The sequence below is a fragment of the Cajanus cajan genome, chromosome 1 (assembly GCF_000230855.2).
Source record: "Cajanus cajan strain Asha chromosome 1, NIPB_CcT2T_4, whole genome shotgun sequence".
NCBI lineage: Eukaryota > Viridiplantae > Streptophyta > Magnoliopsida > Fabales > Fabaceae > Cajanus > Cajanus cajan.
Window position 1 is genome coordinate 35,816,325 of NC_138517.1, and position 14,794 is coordinate 35,831,118.

The 14,794-nt window shown below is 31.3% G+C and overlaps 2 protein-coding genes across 2 annotated transcripts; one reads left to right on the top strand and one right to left on the bottom strand.

Moving 5' to 3' along the window:
* The first annotated feature begins 713 nt into the window (after positions 1-713).
* Positions 714-4,917, top strand: LOC109817463 (protein STRICTOSIDINE SYNTHASE-LIKE 4). Its single transcript, XM_020382709.3, has 6 exons — positions 714-921; positions 1,203-1,415; positions 1,782-1,849; positions 3,503-3,739; positions 4,105-4,237; positions 4,510-4,917. Exons 1-6 carry the CDS (start codon positions 772-774, stop codon positions 4,780-4,782), a joined length of 1,074 nt encoding a protein of 357 aa, XP_020238298.1. The 5' UTR covers positions 714-771; the 3' UTR covers positions 4,783-4,917.
* A 752-nt stretch (positions 4,918-5,669) lies between these two features.
* Positions 5,670-13,719, bottom strand: RECQL3 (DEAD/DEAH box RNA helicase family protein). The gene is made up of 18 exons (XM_083059897.1): positions 13,591-13,719; positions 13,252-13,448; positions 13,120-13,167; positions 12,940-13,023; positions 11,649-11,789; positions 11,529-11,563; positions 11,000-11,083; positions 10,485-10,573; positions 9,473-9,625; positions 9,286-9,382; positions 8,428-8,566; positions 8,263-8,355; positions 8,099-8,164; positions 7,881-8,014; positions 7,277-7,371; positions 7,054-7,181; positions 6,681-6,787; positions 5,670-6,253 (listed from the first exon to the last, which is right to left on the bottom strand). Exons 3-18 carry the CDS (start codon positions 13,120-13,122, stop codon positions 5,809-5,811), a joined length of 1,893 nt encoding a protein of 630 aa, XP_082916023.1. The 5' UTR covers positions 13,123-13,167; positions 13,252-13,448; positions 13,591-13,719; the 3' UTR covers positions 5,670-5,808.
* Positions 13,720-14,794: the final 1,075 nt, after the last annotated feature.

The window sequence follows — 14,794 nt, forward strand, 5'->3', positions numbered from 1 at the left end:
AAGCTTAACACTCAACCATACAAATCAACTTGTAAGGTAAGTGTTGTCCCAACTTATATACTTTTTAATTATTTTATTTTCAATTAATGTGGGACTTGACGTTTTTTTAAAATATTAAACTTATAAATTTAAATATTTTTTTTATTTTTCCTGTGATTAAAATTGGCATGAAAATCTGCATGAAAAGTTACTTGAAAAATTTTTCTACTATTTAGTAAACATTACTTGCGTATTTATTTTTGCAAGAAAATCTACAAGAAATAAAATAAAATTCTTACAATATTTTTTGTAAATTTTTATCATAGAAAAAAACTATCATCATTAAAATTATAGCAAAATTTGTAAAAATTTCTTGTTGATTATTTTTCATAAAAAAATTTGTAAGAAATATCTATAAATTATTTTTTGCAAATAAATTCGTAAAAGAATTTTGTGAAATTATTATTGCAAGAAAATTCGCAAAAAATTTTTGTGAATATTTTTTTTCAAGAAAATAACACTTTTCTAGTAGTGATAATATTAATTCAAATTTCAAAATTAGAAGATAAATATTTTTTTAAAATGTAAAATGTTAAAACGAGTTCTAATAATAGGATAAAATAACCAGAATACACTTTAGTTTAGTCTAACCGGGGGAAGACTGTACAAATTTGACTAGACTTGACACATGGTAAAGATGTGAGAACATACGAGCCTTGCTTCAATTATGACCACACGTTCTAGACAACTCTTGGATAAATACATTCCTATGCAGCACCTGGCTCAAATACCATGGCTTCCAATCTGATTAGAGCAAGCTCAAGCTTGGTTCTAGTGATTTTAGTAGCTCTCACAGTTCAAATCTTTTACTTCTCACCCATAGATCCAGTTTTTCTGGATATAATAAAACCTGCATCTTCAACCAAAGACAACAAATTACAGGTAAAATCAAGTTAATACTTCTTATTTTATTTTATAGGTTTGCATTCAAGGTAAGATTATGAATTTATTTAAATATAAGTTTAGAAGAAGACGATTTTTTTTTCAGTGGAAAAGTTTTTTAAAATTTTTTTATACAAATTTTAATTCCTTTCAAAAAGTAGGAATAATTAAACGAGTTTTGTCAGTTTAACCAATAGTTAATACTTGTTATATGGTCTTATTGTGTTAAAGAATTAATATTTACTACTTTTCTATGCTATATATTGTGTTCTGAACAACAGGATATCATTAAACTGGGAGAAGGACTTGTGAAGGAACCAGAAGATGTTTCTGTGGATAAAGAAGGGACTCTCTATGCAGTTACTCGTGATGGTTGGATTAAAAGATTGCGCAGGAATGGAAATTGGGAGGATTGGAAGCATATAGATAGTAATACCTTGCTAGGATTCACAACAGCCAAAGACGGTGGTCTCATTATTTGTGACACTGACGAGGTAAAAGAAAAACAAAATATACTTGAAACTCAAGTAAAAGTGAAACTGTTTTAGTAGTATGCAATCAAGACATGTTCTGGTTTAGATAGCAAGAAGAGAATGTGTTGTGCATTGGGTTCTCACACACACGTTTTCATATTAGTAAGATATTATCCTTTTTAAATTTAAATTCTCATGTATTTATTTTTGAGCAGTACCTAAAAGATGTTATTAATAGAAATTTTATGTGTTCATATAAATTCATCTTCTTCGAACGATGTGAGATTTTGATTATATTTTAATAACATAAAGTTTGATTGCATTTTTAATTGCTAGAATTCGGAAGATATATGGTTAAAGATTAAAGAACATAACTATGATTTGCAGGGTTTGCTCAAAGTTACAGAAGATGGTTTCAGTGTAATCGTTTCACAAGTAAATGGTTCTCCCTTAAGGTTAGGTCTATACAAATAATTCATATGCAGTTGCTTTGTGTTTTGTTCCTATTATAGGATAGTCTTGTTCACTTGCATAATAATTATTATCATATCTTATATGTGAAATTATCTTTATAGTATCATTGTCAAGCCAGGCTTAAATTTAAGCTCAATTATCACTTACTTATAATGTACCGATTGATCGATACGATATACGTATCAGATACGACACGTATCCGATACGACAATACGATTATTTTAAAATATATAGAATACGATGTTTGTAAGATACGTGTCATCATATATATCAATGTTCATATAATATAATAATTATGTACTTGTAATTTTGATCAAAATTTATAAACATTAAATATATAATTGTTATTTTGCAAATCTAAATTAAAAGCATATTTATTGTACATTACTAAAAATAAATAAATTATAAATCATTTCATCATAAATTACTTTGTATTATTTACAAATAGAAATAATATTACCAATAATTTCATTTCTTTCTTAAAATTATCTATATAGAAGATAATTTTCATTTACAGTTCATCAAGGACCAATATTTCTATGTTTCTATATTAAACATGTTTATATATCTTATTTAGTTGTAATGGATATTTCATAATTTTTCAAAAATTTGAATACTTTATCGATACGTATCACCAATAAGTATCGGTAAAGTATCTGAGAGTATCAAAATTGAATAAAATTTTCATAATATTTTTAAAGACTAGGATACTTCATTGACACGTATCGATGAAGTATCCAAAGATATCGTATCAGATACGTATTGGATACGGATACGTGAAGCAAATTGAAGTATCGGTACTTCATAGTCACCTACCCATGGCATACCCTTAGGATTTGGGTATGATGATATCAATCTTTCAATTTTTCCGAGGTCTATCCAAATTCTTTTAACTAACATAGATGGTTCCCAAAACAATTAAGACAGACAAGTTTCACGTGAGGCCTCTACTGCTTCACTGAATCAATTCAGAAGACTGTATGTAAAGAAATCTTGTCTATGATTTCGATAGCAATATTTTTCCAACACTTATTTACACATGTACATTCCTTATCGAATGTCTAATTATTTTTATTTTTTTTGGAGTTGGCCACATACAAATAAGAAAAATATATATTTTTAACTTTTAAAGAAATCAACTTAAAATATAATAAAAATGCAACATTACATCGTTAGAAACTTGATTGTGTCAATTATTTGAGTACAAAAATAATACAATATATATATATATATATATATATATATATATATATATATATATATATATATATATATATAAGAGTTGAAAGAAAGAAAAAGATGTAGAAAAAAAGTCAGGAAAAATGTCTCTTATTTTATTAACGTAAGTATTCATTCTAATAAATGTAAGATAATTAGAAAAATTGGAAACTTGTGATTCTATAATTATTTACAACATCTTCTCCAAATCATATTTGTTAGTTAAAGAAAACTAATCAATTTATACGTACCCTTATTACGATATCTAACAATAATACACAAACATAAAAAATGTCATCCCTATTTCGTAACAATTCTAAGGTTCACTTGAATATTACACACTATTATTTTTATTGCAGCCAGCAACTATGAAACTCATTAACCACTGTCATGAATTTTTCTGATGATTGAACCAGGTTTGCAGACGACGTGATAGAAGCCTCGGACGGGAATATATATTTCAGTGTTGTTAGTACAAAATTTGATGTTCAATATTGGTACATGGATGTGTTAGAGGCAAGACCTCATGGACAACTTCTCAAGTACAATCCCACATCGAATGAGACTGTTATTTTGCTCGATGACGTTGCCTTTGCTAACGGCGTTGCACTCTCCAAGGACGAAGATTATGTTGTGGTCTGTGAAACTTGGAAGTAAGTCACTTTCTTCATGCATTTTTCCTCTCTTGGTCAATTGAGTTTCCTGCTAACAATGCTATATAATGTTATTTTTATCTCTTCAATTAGTAGTAAATTAAATTAATTAAAAAAGAATTCTCTCTAATGACACTTTTTATATTATCTTAAATGATTATTACTATATGATTATTTTAAAAGTCATACTAATTATGATTTTTACATTGATTTGTAGTTTTTTTTATTCTTTCATTTTTTTTACATTAATACATAAAATAAAACTCTAACTTTTACTTGGGATTTCAAATATCTTTCTGTCAGTTTAATTGGTGCACTTTCTATCATCTTTACAATTGTTATCTGATTTTAAGTTCGCGAATCAGATATAGGTGTCTGAGGCATTGGTTAAAAGGAGAAAAGAAAGGCACAACAGATATTTTAATTGATAACCTCCCTGGTGCACCTGATAACATCAATCTTGCTCCTGATGGATCTTTCTGGATAGCTTTGCTTCAGGTAATATTGCAATAAATTCTTGGCTATATAAAACAGTGAGAGATTATTGCATGACCACGTGTCCGTTAAACTAAAGAGAAAAGTAAACTAACTCCAGCAAGGACTATTTTATCCTTTTCAATTATTTTTTTAATGTGTGTATATATATAGAGAGAGAGAAAGAGAGAGTTTCACTTGCTGCATTACACATGCTAAAAGTACAATTGAAGATTGAAATTTGAAATCAACAGGATATGATATTGAATTGTTAATCTTCAATATTGATGCCACAGTTGACTACTGAAGGATTGGAGTTTGTGCACGAGTACAAGATAACCAAGCACATCGTTGCTTCATTTCCAAGGCTAATCAACTTTGTCAATGGTGCAAAGACGAAAGCAACGGTGGTGAATGTGGCAACTAATGGCACGATAGTGAGAAAGTTTGATGATGGTGATGGGAAGGTCATTACATTCGTGACTTCAGCTGTTGAGTTTGAGGACCACCTTTACCTAGGCAGTCTTAATACCAACTTTGTTGGGAAATTACCACTGTATAGTGCATAGAGTAGTGAAGTTCAGCTCTGATTGAAAAGTGGTTTGTCTCAGCTTGGAACAAGCAAAAGCATCTTCTTATGTGAGTGATTCAAGACCAAGCACATATAGGAGAATATTTACCCTATTATGCAAATTTGTTGTTCACCTTTTGTTAGTACCAGAACTAGTACTCAGTAAATAAAATAAAAGAAAACTTTAGTGGTCAGAAAATAAAAAAGATCATCAATTAGATAGCACCAGGGACGGATCAATGCAGGCCCCTGCCTCCCTTGAGAACCCTCACTCCCACTCTCACCAAGATAACCAAGCAGTTACATCAAGCAATATAAGCATTATAAGACCAAGCACATCTAAGAGAGTTAATATTGTCCCTATTGTGCAAATTTGTGGTTCATTGAGAAAATATGATATTTTTATTATTTAACAATAATAATCATATTACAACCCCTTTTTTTTTTGGTATCATAATGTTAAGTATCAGTCAAAACCTGGGGGGAAAATGACTTCTTTCGAAAAGAAAAAAAAAACAGACGTATAATTTTATGTTGTTTCACAAACAGGCATTAGAATGAAATTGATTCTTATAAATAAAAATTTAAAATGGCTAACTACATATACCAGCCTGCTTTGTTTTTCCCCCTGTTAACGAAGGAACGAAAAGATTCTAGAGAGCAAGTGACGTAGTTCTTATAAGACACAAATAAAATAGTCATAAAATTGCAATAAACGGACAACGAGTTATTTATCGCGTAAAATTAAAAAAAGTGGTAGAGTTGAGCACAACTGAATAAGATTTTGAAAAGCACTGTTTCCTTAAAAGCACATTAGCATTTAATTAACAGTTGCTGCTGCAGGACTGTTTCCTTAACGTTTATCGCTTAGATAAGGCTCTGCTCTGAACGCTCAAATGGGATTTTATTCTTATAAGGACGAAAATGATTCAAAAACAATGCCATTTGATTTACAAAAACCAAAGTTGGCACTTGATACAGTAACTAGAATCTGAACTCATTAATACAAGCTACAAGAGTAAATCTACTGTATCCTCATTTTCTTTTCGACTCTTGATGAATGCATTTTTGTGTCATTTAATGGGTCCCCTTTTGCTTTCCTACTATTTACGAATTCAGAGAAGGATGGTATTTGTGGCAACTTAGTACTAAACGAAGAACTTTCTATTGGCACAACACATGGGGAAGTTTCTGATCTAGCATTGCCCGAGTGTTCATTGCTGGTATCTCCTGCACAAGTATCTTCTAAAGCAGGCGGCGATGTGAGGGGCTGTTCAGCTTCAGACACGACATTCTTTGTGGTGGAAGCATTAATTGCACAAAGTCGGCTCATCAATTCGGTAGAACTTGCGGTTGTCAGCCATCTTACAGTACTTGCCACTTGGGAATAATAAAATGATTTGCCAGTCTTGCCATATTTCTTGTAGCATTCATCTTCAAGAAAAGATGCTGATGCTTCCATTTCAATCCTGAACAAATGTTTTAAATCAAGAAATAAGGAAATATAGTTGACATCCCCAACTATCATCATTGCTGCTTCTAATTGTTCAGGGGTAGGGAAGGTGTGCCAAACACAAGCACACATGCATGAAAAACAAAGGACTTGGAACCAGAGAGCTTCTGAGATATAATTTAAGGTGATATTTATCATCATCATATTACATTATGGAAAAAGTCTTAGTTTTGGTATTTAAATAATTAATCTACGGCACAATAATGATGTGATCTTTGAACAAGGTACTACTGCATGTCAGATAAGTTACACATGTTATAGCAAGAACATATTGAGCAACTGAGTGGGTTTTTTTTTTTTTTTTTTTTTTTTTTTTTGCAGTGGCAGAGGGAGTGGAATGATAGAAGAAAAACTCAAACAAGCAAGAAGGATGCTAAGCATACTTGAAGTTGTCAAGCCGTTGCTGAACTTGCTTTAGAGCATTTTGTAACCTTTTCCTGCTTGCATCTCGCATTGAATCAGAAATAGCATTTTTGTCAACTTTGTTGCTCTGTAAATCAAATTAGATAAGTGGGTATGCAGACAGAATAAAACAGTTAATTCTCCATTAATCTTAACAGTACTGAACTATAAAAAGAAATAAGCAGAGACTAGAAAAGAACTTTTCTGCCATTCGCAGTACAGATTGCTTATCAGAATAGTTTCTGCTATGGTACCACCCAAATGTTCTAACCAGGGAAAACAGGCTGGGGCATAGAAGAATATGGAGAATTTAAATTTAACCAACAATGTGGATATAATCCATTAAAGATAAACCTGTTTATAAGTGTTATTATTTCGATAGAAGTTTTCTTCAGCTCGTTGTAGCATAGCAAGCTTTTCATTAACTCCCAATCTGGATTGAAGCTTTGATCGGGGTAGGTTGTTGACAACCTCATTAACATCTGCGAGAGAAAATTCATCCAGGTGAATCTATGGTCTAATAACCAATTCACCCCGAGAGTAAAAACACAGGCAACTGAAATAACTTTGGTACTACCATCTGAATCAGATATATCTTCCTCTGATCCACTTGCTTCCTCATCCCGGTTCCAGAATTCAGATATCTGTTCTCTGTCAATTGCATCAGTAGAACTGAAAATTTAAAGTTGTGAATAAATCAGAAACTATACATATTTAACCGGATTAATTAATATAGTAAAAGAAAATCACCATCAGACCAATTATAAAATATACAAGGAATAACCCTAAAGTGTTACTAACCAAAAGTCCGACCATACAATCCTCATCTTGAAGGAAACTACTCAATAGTCAATTATTTTAACTCCATTGCTTTCTTTTCTTTTTATGGTTTTGGAACAATACATGAGGGGGAAGTGACATGGTAGGTCCAACAAAATCACATACTCAAATGGCACAACCTTGAGCCAAAAGATGTCTTAAAGTTCCATCTTTATATTCATATCCAATATCTTTGTCAAATAGAGTAACAAAACTAACATAGTCTGCATTTACCTACCATTCCTAAAATTTATTATAACACAAAATACTGCAGCTCGTCTATACCCAAAATCTGGTTTCTGTTTATCAACTTTAAGTCCAATTCCTAATGCATAAGATGGTTCTTTACATATGAATAGCACCTGGTTATAAAAACTCGAGAAGAACCATTTTTCTGGCGTAGAGCACAAGCAGTTGTGAGATCCTCCAAATATCTGGCAACTAAATTTGGATGTCTGCAGGCATCACATGTTTTTCCACATAGTGATGCTGTTACCTGCTTTTACAAAGCCAGTTAATACTTAATAGTCCACTTGGGTCAACATGAAGCAAGCCACATATTACCTATGTATTTCATTACCTGTTCCCCAAAACTCTCGAGAATCCTTTTCCTGCGACATCCAGGTCCTTCACAATATTCAACCATCTACATAGTTGCATGTACATTCCATAACCTAACTATATAATGGCATGGTGCATAGATAGTGTTGAAAATCAATAAAACACTTAGAGATAAGATGTCACCTGATTGAAAGCAATCAGTGACGTTTTAGATGATTCTTCTTGTGAACTAGATGACTGAGACTTCGTGCTCCCCGATTTTCTTAATATAAATTCCTGACACAGATTATAATTTGAGAAAACAAATCTAATGAGGAAAACAAAGAGCAAAGTATCAAGTAAGCCAACCATTCTTTTGCGGTCATCTACCCCATAGTACAACAGACTTCTAGATGGCAATTGATCACGACCTGCTCTGCCTGATTCTTGATAGAATGATTCCATTGACTTGGGAATATTGAAGTGACACACAATTCTAACATCCTTTCTATCAATGCCCTGGTAAATTTGATCTTAAGCTATTACTACCAAATCACGAGAATAATAAAGATTACAATATTTAAACATCACAGAAATTTTAATCAAACTAATAGTAAATCACTACTTACCATTCTGAATGAAGACCAAAGGCTCAGTAACTATATGCAACAGGACAGCTCCATGCAGAGATTAAGAAAAGAAAGGAATACATCATAATCTCAAATAAATCAAAAGTTGTTACAATCATACTAAAATCTGAAAATATTGTGAATATGCTTAAAGCCATGATATATTCATGATCAGTTTGCTACTTTTAAAAATATTTTCTATTCTGTCTCAACTAAATTATTATATAAATATTATTAATTAATTGATTGATGTGATTTTAAAAAACTTAATATAATAAAATTAAAAAGAATAGAATAAAGAAAAATAATTAGAGTAATTTATATATTTTAACCTATCAACATTATTTTCAATCTCTATACTGGCCCAATTACCTTTGGACCAAGAATGACGTGTCAAAAGCATAGTTAAAAATAATTGGATGTCAAGCCCACTATCACACCAGAAATTATCGCAATTCACAACTGTTATGGCCACTACTGTGGACAGGGGCCAAAAATCTCACCTCCCCCACCCCAGAGCACACCAACAAGTAATTGGATGCTTCAAATGAAATAATTGCATACTACTTAATACAAACAAGAAAAGGGAAACACATACCCAAAAGCAACAGTGGCAACAACAACTTTTATCTTGGAAGAAATCCAATCATCTAACACCGAAGTTCGCATTTTATTATTCAATCCTGCATGATAAGCTGAAAAGACCCAAAATAATATATGAATATCGTATCAACCGATAGTTGTAGACAATCAATTGCAAAGGCAGCAAAATTATGTAAAAGTACCAGCACATGAAATGCCACTTTGGGATAGATTAGCTGACAAGTCATCACACATTGAACGTTCCAGGCAGTACACTATTGCACAGACTTCTCCCAGAGACTTTAGTGTATTAGATAAATCAGCAAAAGCATCATCCAATAGATCTTTGTATCTAACTGTATCATTAAGAAATCAGGTCAGATTTGTTTGAATTTATAAATTATAAATTAGCTGCATCTCATACAAAATTAACCATGATAGTTGAATCGGGATACAATTTGTGTATTGCAAAGTGCCAAAGCCTATTTTCCGAATCATGAATCGTAAGATTCATAATCAATAGAAACACACACACACACCCACATATATATATATATATTAACACATACACACAAGACATAAAATCATTCTAGGCCAAATTGAATGATTGAATGACAAATTCACTTATGGAATAATCAAATAAGATAAGTTCAGAAGAGTTCCTTCAATTCTTTTTCATTTAACAATTTAAGCTCATATGACCTTTCAATTTTTCATGAGAATTGGTGAAAGAAAGATAAAAAAGAAAAAAAAAAACATTGAATCGTTGAATCATATAATTCATATCGATGCTACAAAATTACATAGGTTCATTTCATTTGTATATCATAAGATACAAAGTCATTTTAGATTCATCTTAAGATTTGAATCGGTAAGTTGCCAAATTGTATCAAATTGTGAATCATAAGATTCTGAATCTCTGATAACTATGAAATTAACATCTAGAGCAATTCACCAATAACACTCATGCAGTAACTGGAATGCTTAAAAATAGCCTAAATAGAATACCATCCAATTCTTTTGTTTTCTTCTATCCTCTTTGTCTGCGTATCTTCACCATCAAAGGTAGCAGATACAAATATTAATATTATTGGTGTGCCAGTCACATTACATGTCATACAGGACAGTTACAGTTAACCGTTACTAGCATGGAAATTATGACATAAAAGCTTAATTGGTTGTTAGTTGTGACTTACACAGCAAAGCAGAACTGACCTTCATAATATATATTAGGACGATTAAAGGAAGACTTGAGTATTAGTGGATTTTCCATCTGCAAGGATTCAACTACATCCTTCTGAACCCTACATAAAATGAACAACTGAGGATTCAATGCCACAAAGTAATTCTCATTTCTCTCCCCACAATACAAAAATTGAGATCAGAATGAAACAGAATACCTGCACTGAAAATATTACAGAGAATATGCAATGATCATTGTGGTAAGCAGAGCATTTGACAGAACACTAGCAAAGAATAATTTGACAGTAACTAAAAATCCTTTCATGATACCAAAAATAGCATAAGTTTCATGCTATATCATTGTCTATTTCAACTATATATAGGAGAATAACAATTGAAAAACCCTGCGACAATTGACAAATTGTAGTTCAAAAGAATATATAAGGTTGCAAAAGCATAAGCCTGAATATGAAATACATTTACAAAAACTAAAACACACCCAAATAATAAAATTAAGTTATCAGAGAAATCAAATTAAGAAGACTTACTTAGGCACTGCAGTAGCAGTCAGAGCTAATATTGGTACATCTGGTAGGTGGCCTCTCAAAGATGAAAGCTTACGGTAGCTAGGTCTGTTCCCAAATAGAGAAGGGAAAGTGAATTGTATATCATGAGAATAAACTATAACCCATGTGTACGTACATAAGGAAAATTAAACACAAACACCCACAAACTTGATCAAACCTTCAGCTTCTGGATAAAGAAAATCCAAAAGGCAATGATAACAGAGGCATAATGGAATTCAGTTGGACACTATTGAAGCACAATCAACTAAATCAAGTACTACCAAAATTAATCTTATAGGTTTGGCATTAGAATAAAAATAAATATAAATACAATCATATATACATGTGAACAAAGAAGATAGTATTAATCTATTTAGGCACGGCACTAGGGAAATATTAATCATATAATATTTTCATTGCCTGGCAGAAACATATAGATCCTATAAGATAATCATGAAATAATTCCAGCATGACAAACTCCAATTGGCTTGTTGCAGAATTTATGACAAACCTGAAATCATGACCCCAACTTGAGATGCAATGTGCCTGAAAATTTTGCAGAAGTGAAATAATAAGAGAACAAGTAAATTCAGCAGAAACAGAAAATTGAAATTGCCTTTCCAGCTCACACCTCATCTATGGCAATGAGATTTAGCAAACCCCTAGCATAAACCTTTTTCAGCTTTGACATAAACCCTGGTGTTGCTATCAACTCTGGAGTCACATATAGCAGCCTTGTAGAAGGTTTTCCAGAATCTAGGTCCTCATGAATCTTAAAACATAAAAGAGAAAAATCACTTTCATTAATCAATAAGAATAACACTAGGGAACATGTGAGGAATTGCTTATACTGTTAGACATGGATTTGGCTCTTCTAAAGAGAAGAGATGTATAAATTAAGGAAGTAAGGTTTTATCCACCGTTGATTTGAACCAAAACACTTCTGTAAATATATTAAATTGATTGATAAATCCCACTTTCTCACTTTACCCAATTCAATTTAAAGGAGCTAAATCTGGTACAAATACATATAAAGGAATTTGGCATGATCCCTTCCCCCAAACAAAATAAAACAAAATAATATATATATATATATATATGTGTGTGTGTGCGTGTGTGTGTGTGTCCATACATGTATATATAAAAAGGAGAGATTCATTTACTCCAAAAGTAACTCTTCATATAGTTACTCCACTTAATAATTCATGATGAATATTAAATTTCAATAATCCAATTGTTAAATTAAAAATTCTTAATGAATAAATCAAATTTATAAATTTTGCAAAGTTTAAAAACTATATGATACTTTGTTATGTAGATTCAAATTAATGTATATTAATATGCTTTTATGAGTACATGTCAATTTGAATTAATGAAACAAAGTATTAAATACTTTTCAAATTTTGTAAAAATTTGTAGACTAGATCTGTTTAATAAAGACTTTTAATTTAATAGTTGGATAAACGAAATTCAATGTAGACCATGAATTATTATGTAAACCCTAAAACTCTACCAAGAGTTACTCTTTGAAGTAAATAGATCCCTCTCCATATATAATATCCTGAAGGTTGAAGCCAACAAAATCAGGATTCAGAGAAAAGCAATGTAGGAATTTTAGTGGTATCATTGAGAAGCTTGAATTTATTAGTCACCATACTTTTAAATCCATATAAAACAGAAGTATTAAGATTATTGTAATAATTATATTTATATTAAACTTCTATTTCATATTGATATATATTGATATATTATTTGCAATAAAGAGGACGAGCCTTGATACAATGATAAGGTTGTTTCCTTGCGAACTGAAGGTGAGGTAGCTTACGTCTACCTTTCCCGGTCCCCATTAGGAGGGAACCTCATGCATTGAGCCCCCATCATCATATTATTTGGAATAAAACATCAGAATTTTAACAATTCACCTTTGCTTTTGCATCCGTTGTTTTTGTTGAGGAGAGAAACTCAGCAGCAATTCCTTTCTCCTTTAGTGCCATTACTTGGTTTTCCTAAATTACAGAAAGAAAAACAAATGAGCCAAAACAAACTCTTGACTCAGTAACTCAACATGTTTGAAAAAGCAATAAATTTTAACAGATGCCTACCATTAAGGCTGTCAGCAGAACAAAAGTCAGAAAAATCACAGCAGTATCCTAGCACACAAAACTAAGTGAATTACCAAGCAGCAACAAGTTCCGCCAAAGACACAAACTCTATAAAAGAAGAACGTGATTCACCTATTAGAGGACAAACAACAAGCACTATTCCTGATTTTGCAAGCGCAGGAATCTGAAAACACATCGACTTGCCTCCTCCAGTTGGCATTAGACAAAAACAATCTTTTCCTGCAACAAAATCAAAATAAAAAACTAAAAAAAAATTCCATTTCCAACATAAATCACCATTTTTGAAACAAATAGCCGCTTCTCCTTTCCTAATGCAAAGAACACAAGTTAAATTGAAATTATTACTTTACACTCATCAACAGTTCACTAAGGCACCAATCACCATAAAACACGAAGGAAAATATCACAATTCAATTTTCGTATGTTTTAAAGAGGAAAAGGTGAATGCACCTGAGAGCACGGCCTGAATAGCATCCAATTGCATGCCCCTGAAATCAGCGTACCCAAAATGCCATCTAAGAAGCTTCACCAAAGTTTCCTTGCTGCACAACGCCTTCCTCTTGTTCGCATTCGCGTCGTTCAGTGGCAATAGCGACTTCTTCTGCATATTCATATCCAACCTGCAAAATCGAAGATAGCGCAAAATTCGCCACGAGAAAATTTGAGAAGTAAATTGCATGAACGTGCATCGAAAGTGCGCACCTTTGATCGAAGGGTTTCGCGTATTGCTCAGTACAAAGCCTTTCGCGGGTTTTTCTTTTCCACGGTGACACAGAAATTGAAATTGGACAGTGAATAATAGGGTTAGCTTTTTCATGTATCCTTGGTGAGTGAAAGAACAGGGTGAAAATATATAAAATTGAACCAAGGGGAACAGTAAAAAGGGCATAATTATGACATAAAACCTAGCCCTTGTTTAATTTTTTTTTTCTCTTGAAAAATCACATTTTTAATTAAATAAGTAGTTTTGTGCTTTTGTTTTTTAGGATTGTCTAAACTACATGTTAAAATAATTTTCTTTTTTTTTAACAAATAATTTCCATATTAAGAAAATAGATGATATTAATTTCTTAAATATATAATAAAATAATAATAATTAATAGGAAAGAGACATTTTATATCTCTATGTATTTTATTTAAATAAAAAATGGGAAAAAAAGAGAAGTTAAGATAAACAAGGTGATTAATTAAAATAATAAGAACTAAAATGAAACTAGGATTAATCTTATTTTTAGCTTGTGAAATATCCCCTTTCAAGAAAGAGATTTTCCTTAGACAATCCGAAATCGATTTCTGAAGCTCCTTCTAGGCTTCTAGCTTTGTTTGGACAATTTTAGTCAATAAAATATATACCGCTTAAAGAATTTTTAAATTCAATTTTTTCTACAATTTTAAGGCCTATTTAAATAAACTTCTTAAAAAGAAAAGTACTTTTAAGAAAAAAAAATATTAAATTATATATATATATATATATATAAAAACTAAAATATTTTTAGAAAAATTAATATGCGAGGATATTTGTATATTATTTTAAGCATAAGCTTATTTTACTTTCCAATGAAACTCATTTCAATTTTCTATTTTTTTATTTCTTATAAATATTTATAGAAAAGTTTATTTGTTGAGAAGTTTATCCGAATGCAATTTTAAACTC

Bases quoted from the DNA above. Each gene is read 5' to 3' on its own strand.
- LOC109817463 (XM_020382709.3), top strand. From the start codon at position 772: ATGGCTTCCAATCTGATTAGAGCAAGCTCAAGCTTGGTTCTAGTGATT. The intron at 1,416-1,781 runs GTAAAAGAAAAA...TATGATTTGCAG, and splicing joins TTATTTGTGACACTGACGAG to GGTTTGCTCAAAGTTACAGA. The intron at 4,238-4,509 runs GTAATATTGCAA...TTGATGCCACAG, and splicing joins TCTGGATAGCTTTGCTTCAG to TTGACTACTGAAGGATTGGA.
- RECQL3 (XM_083059897.1), bottom strand. The intron at 8,015-8,098 runs GTAATGAAATAC...TTGTAAAAGCAG, and splicing joins TCGAGAGTTTTGGGGAACAG to GTAACAGCATCACTATGTGG. The intron at 7,182-7,276 runs GTAGTACCAAAG...TTTCTCTCGCAG, and splicing joins AGATATATCTGATTCAGATG to ATGTTAATGAGGTTGTCAAC.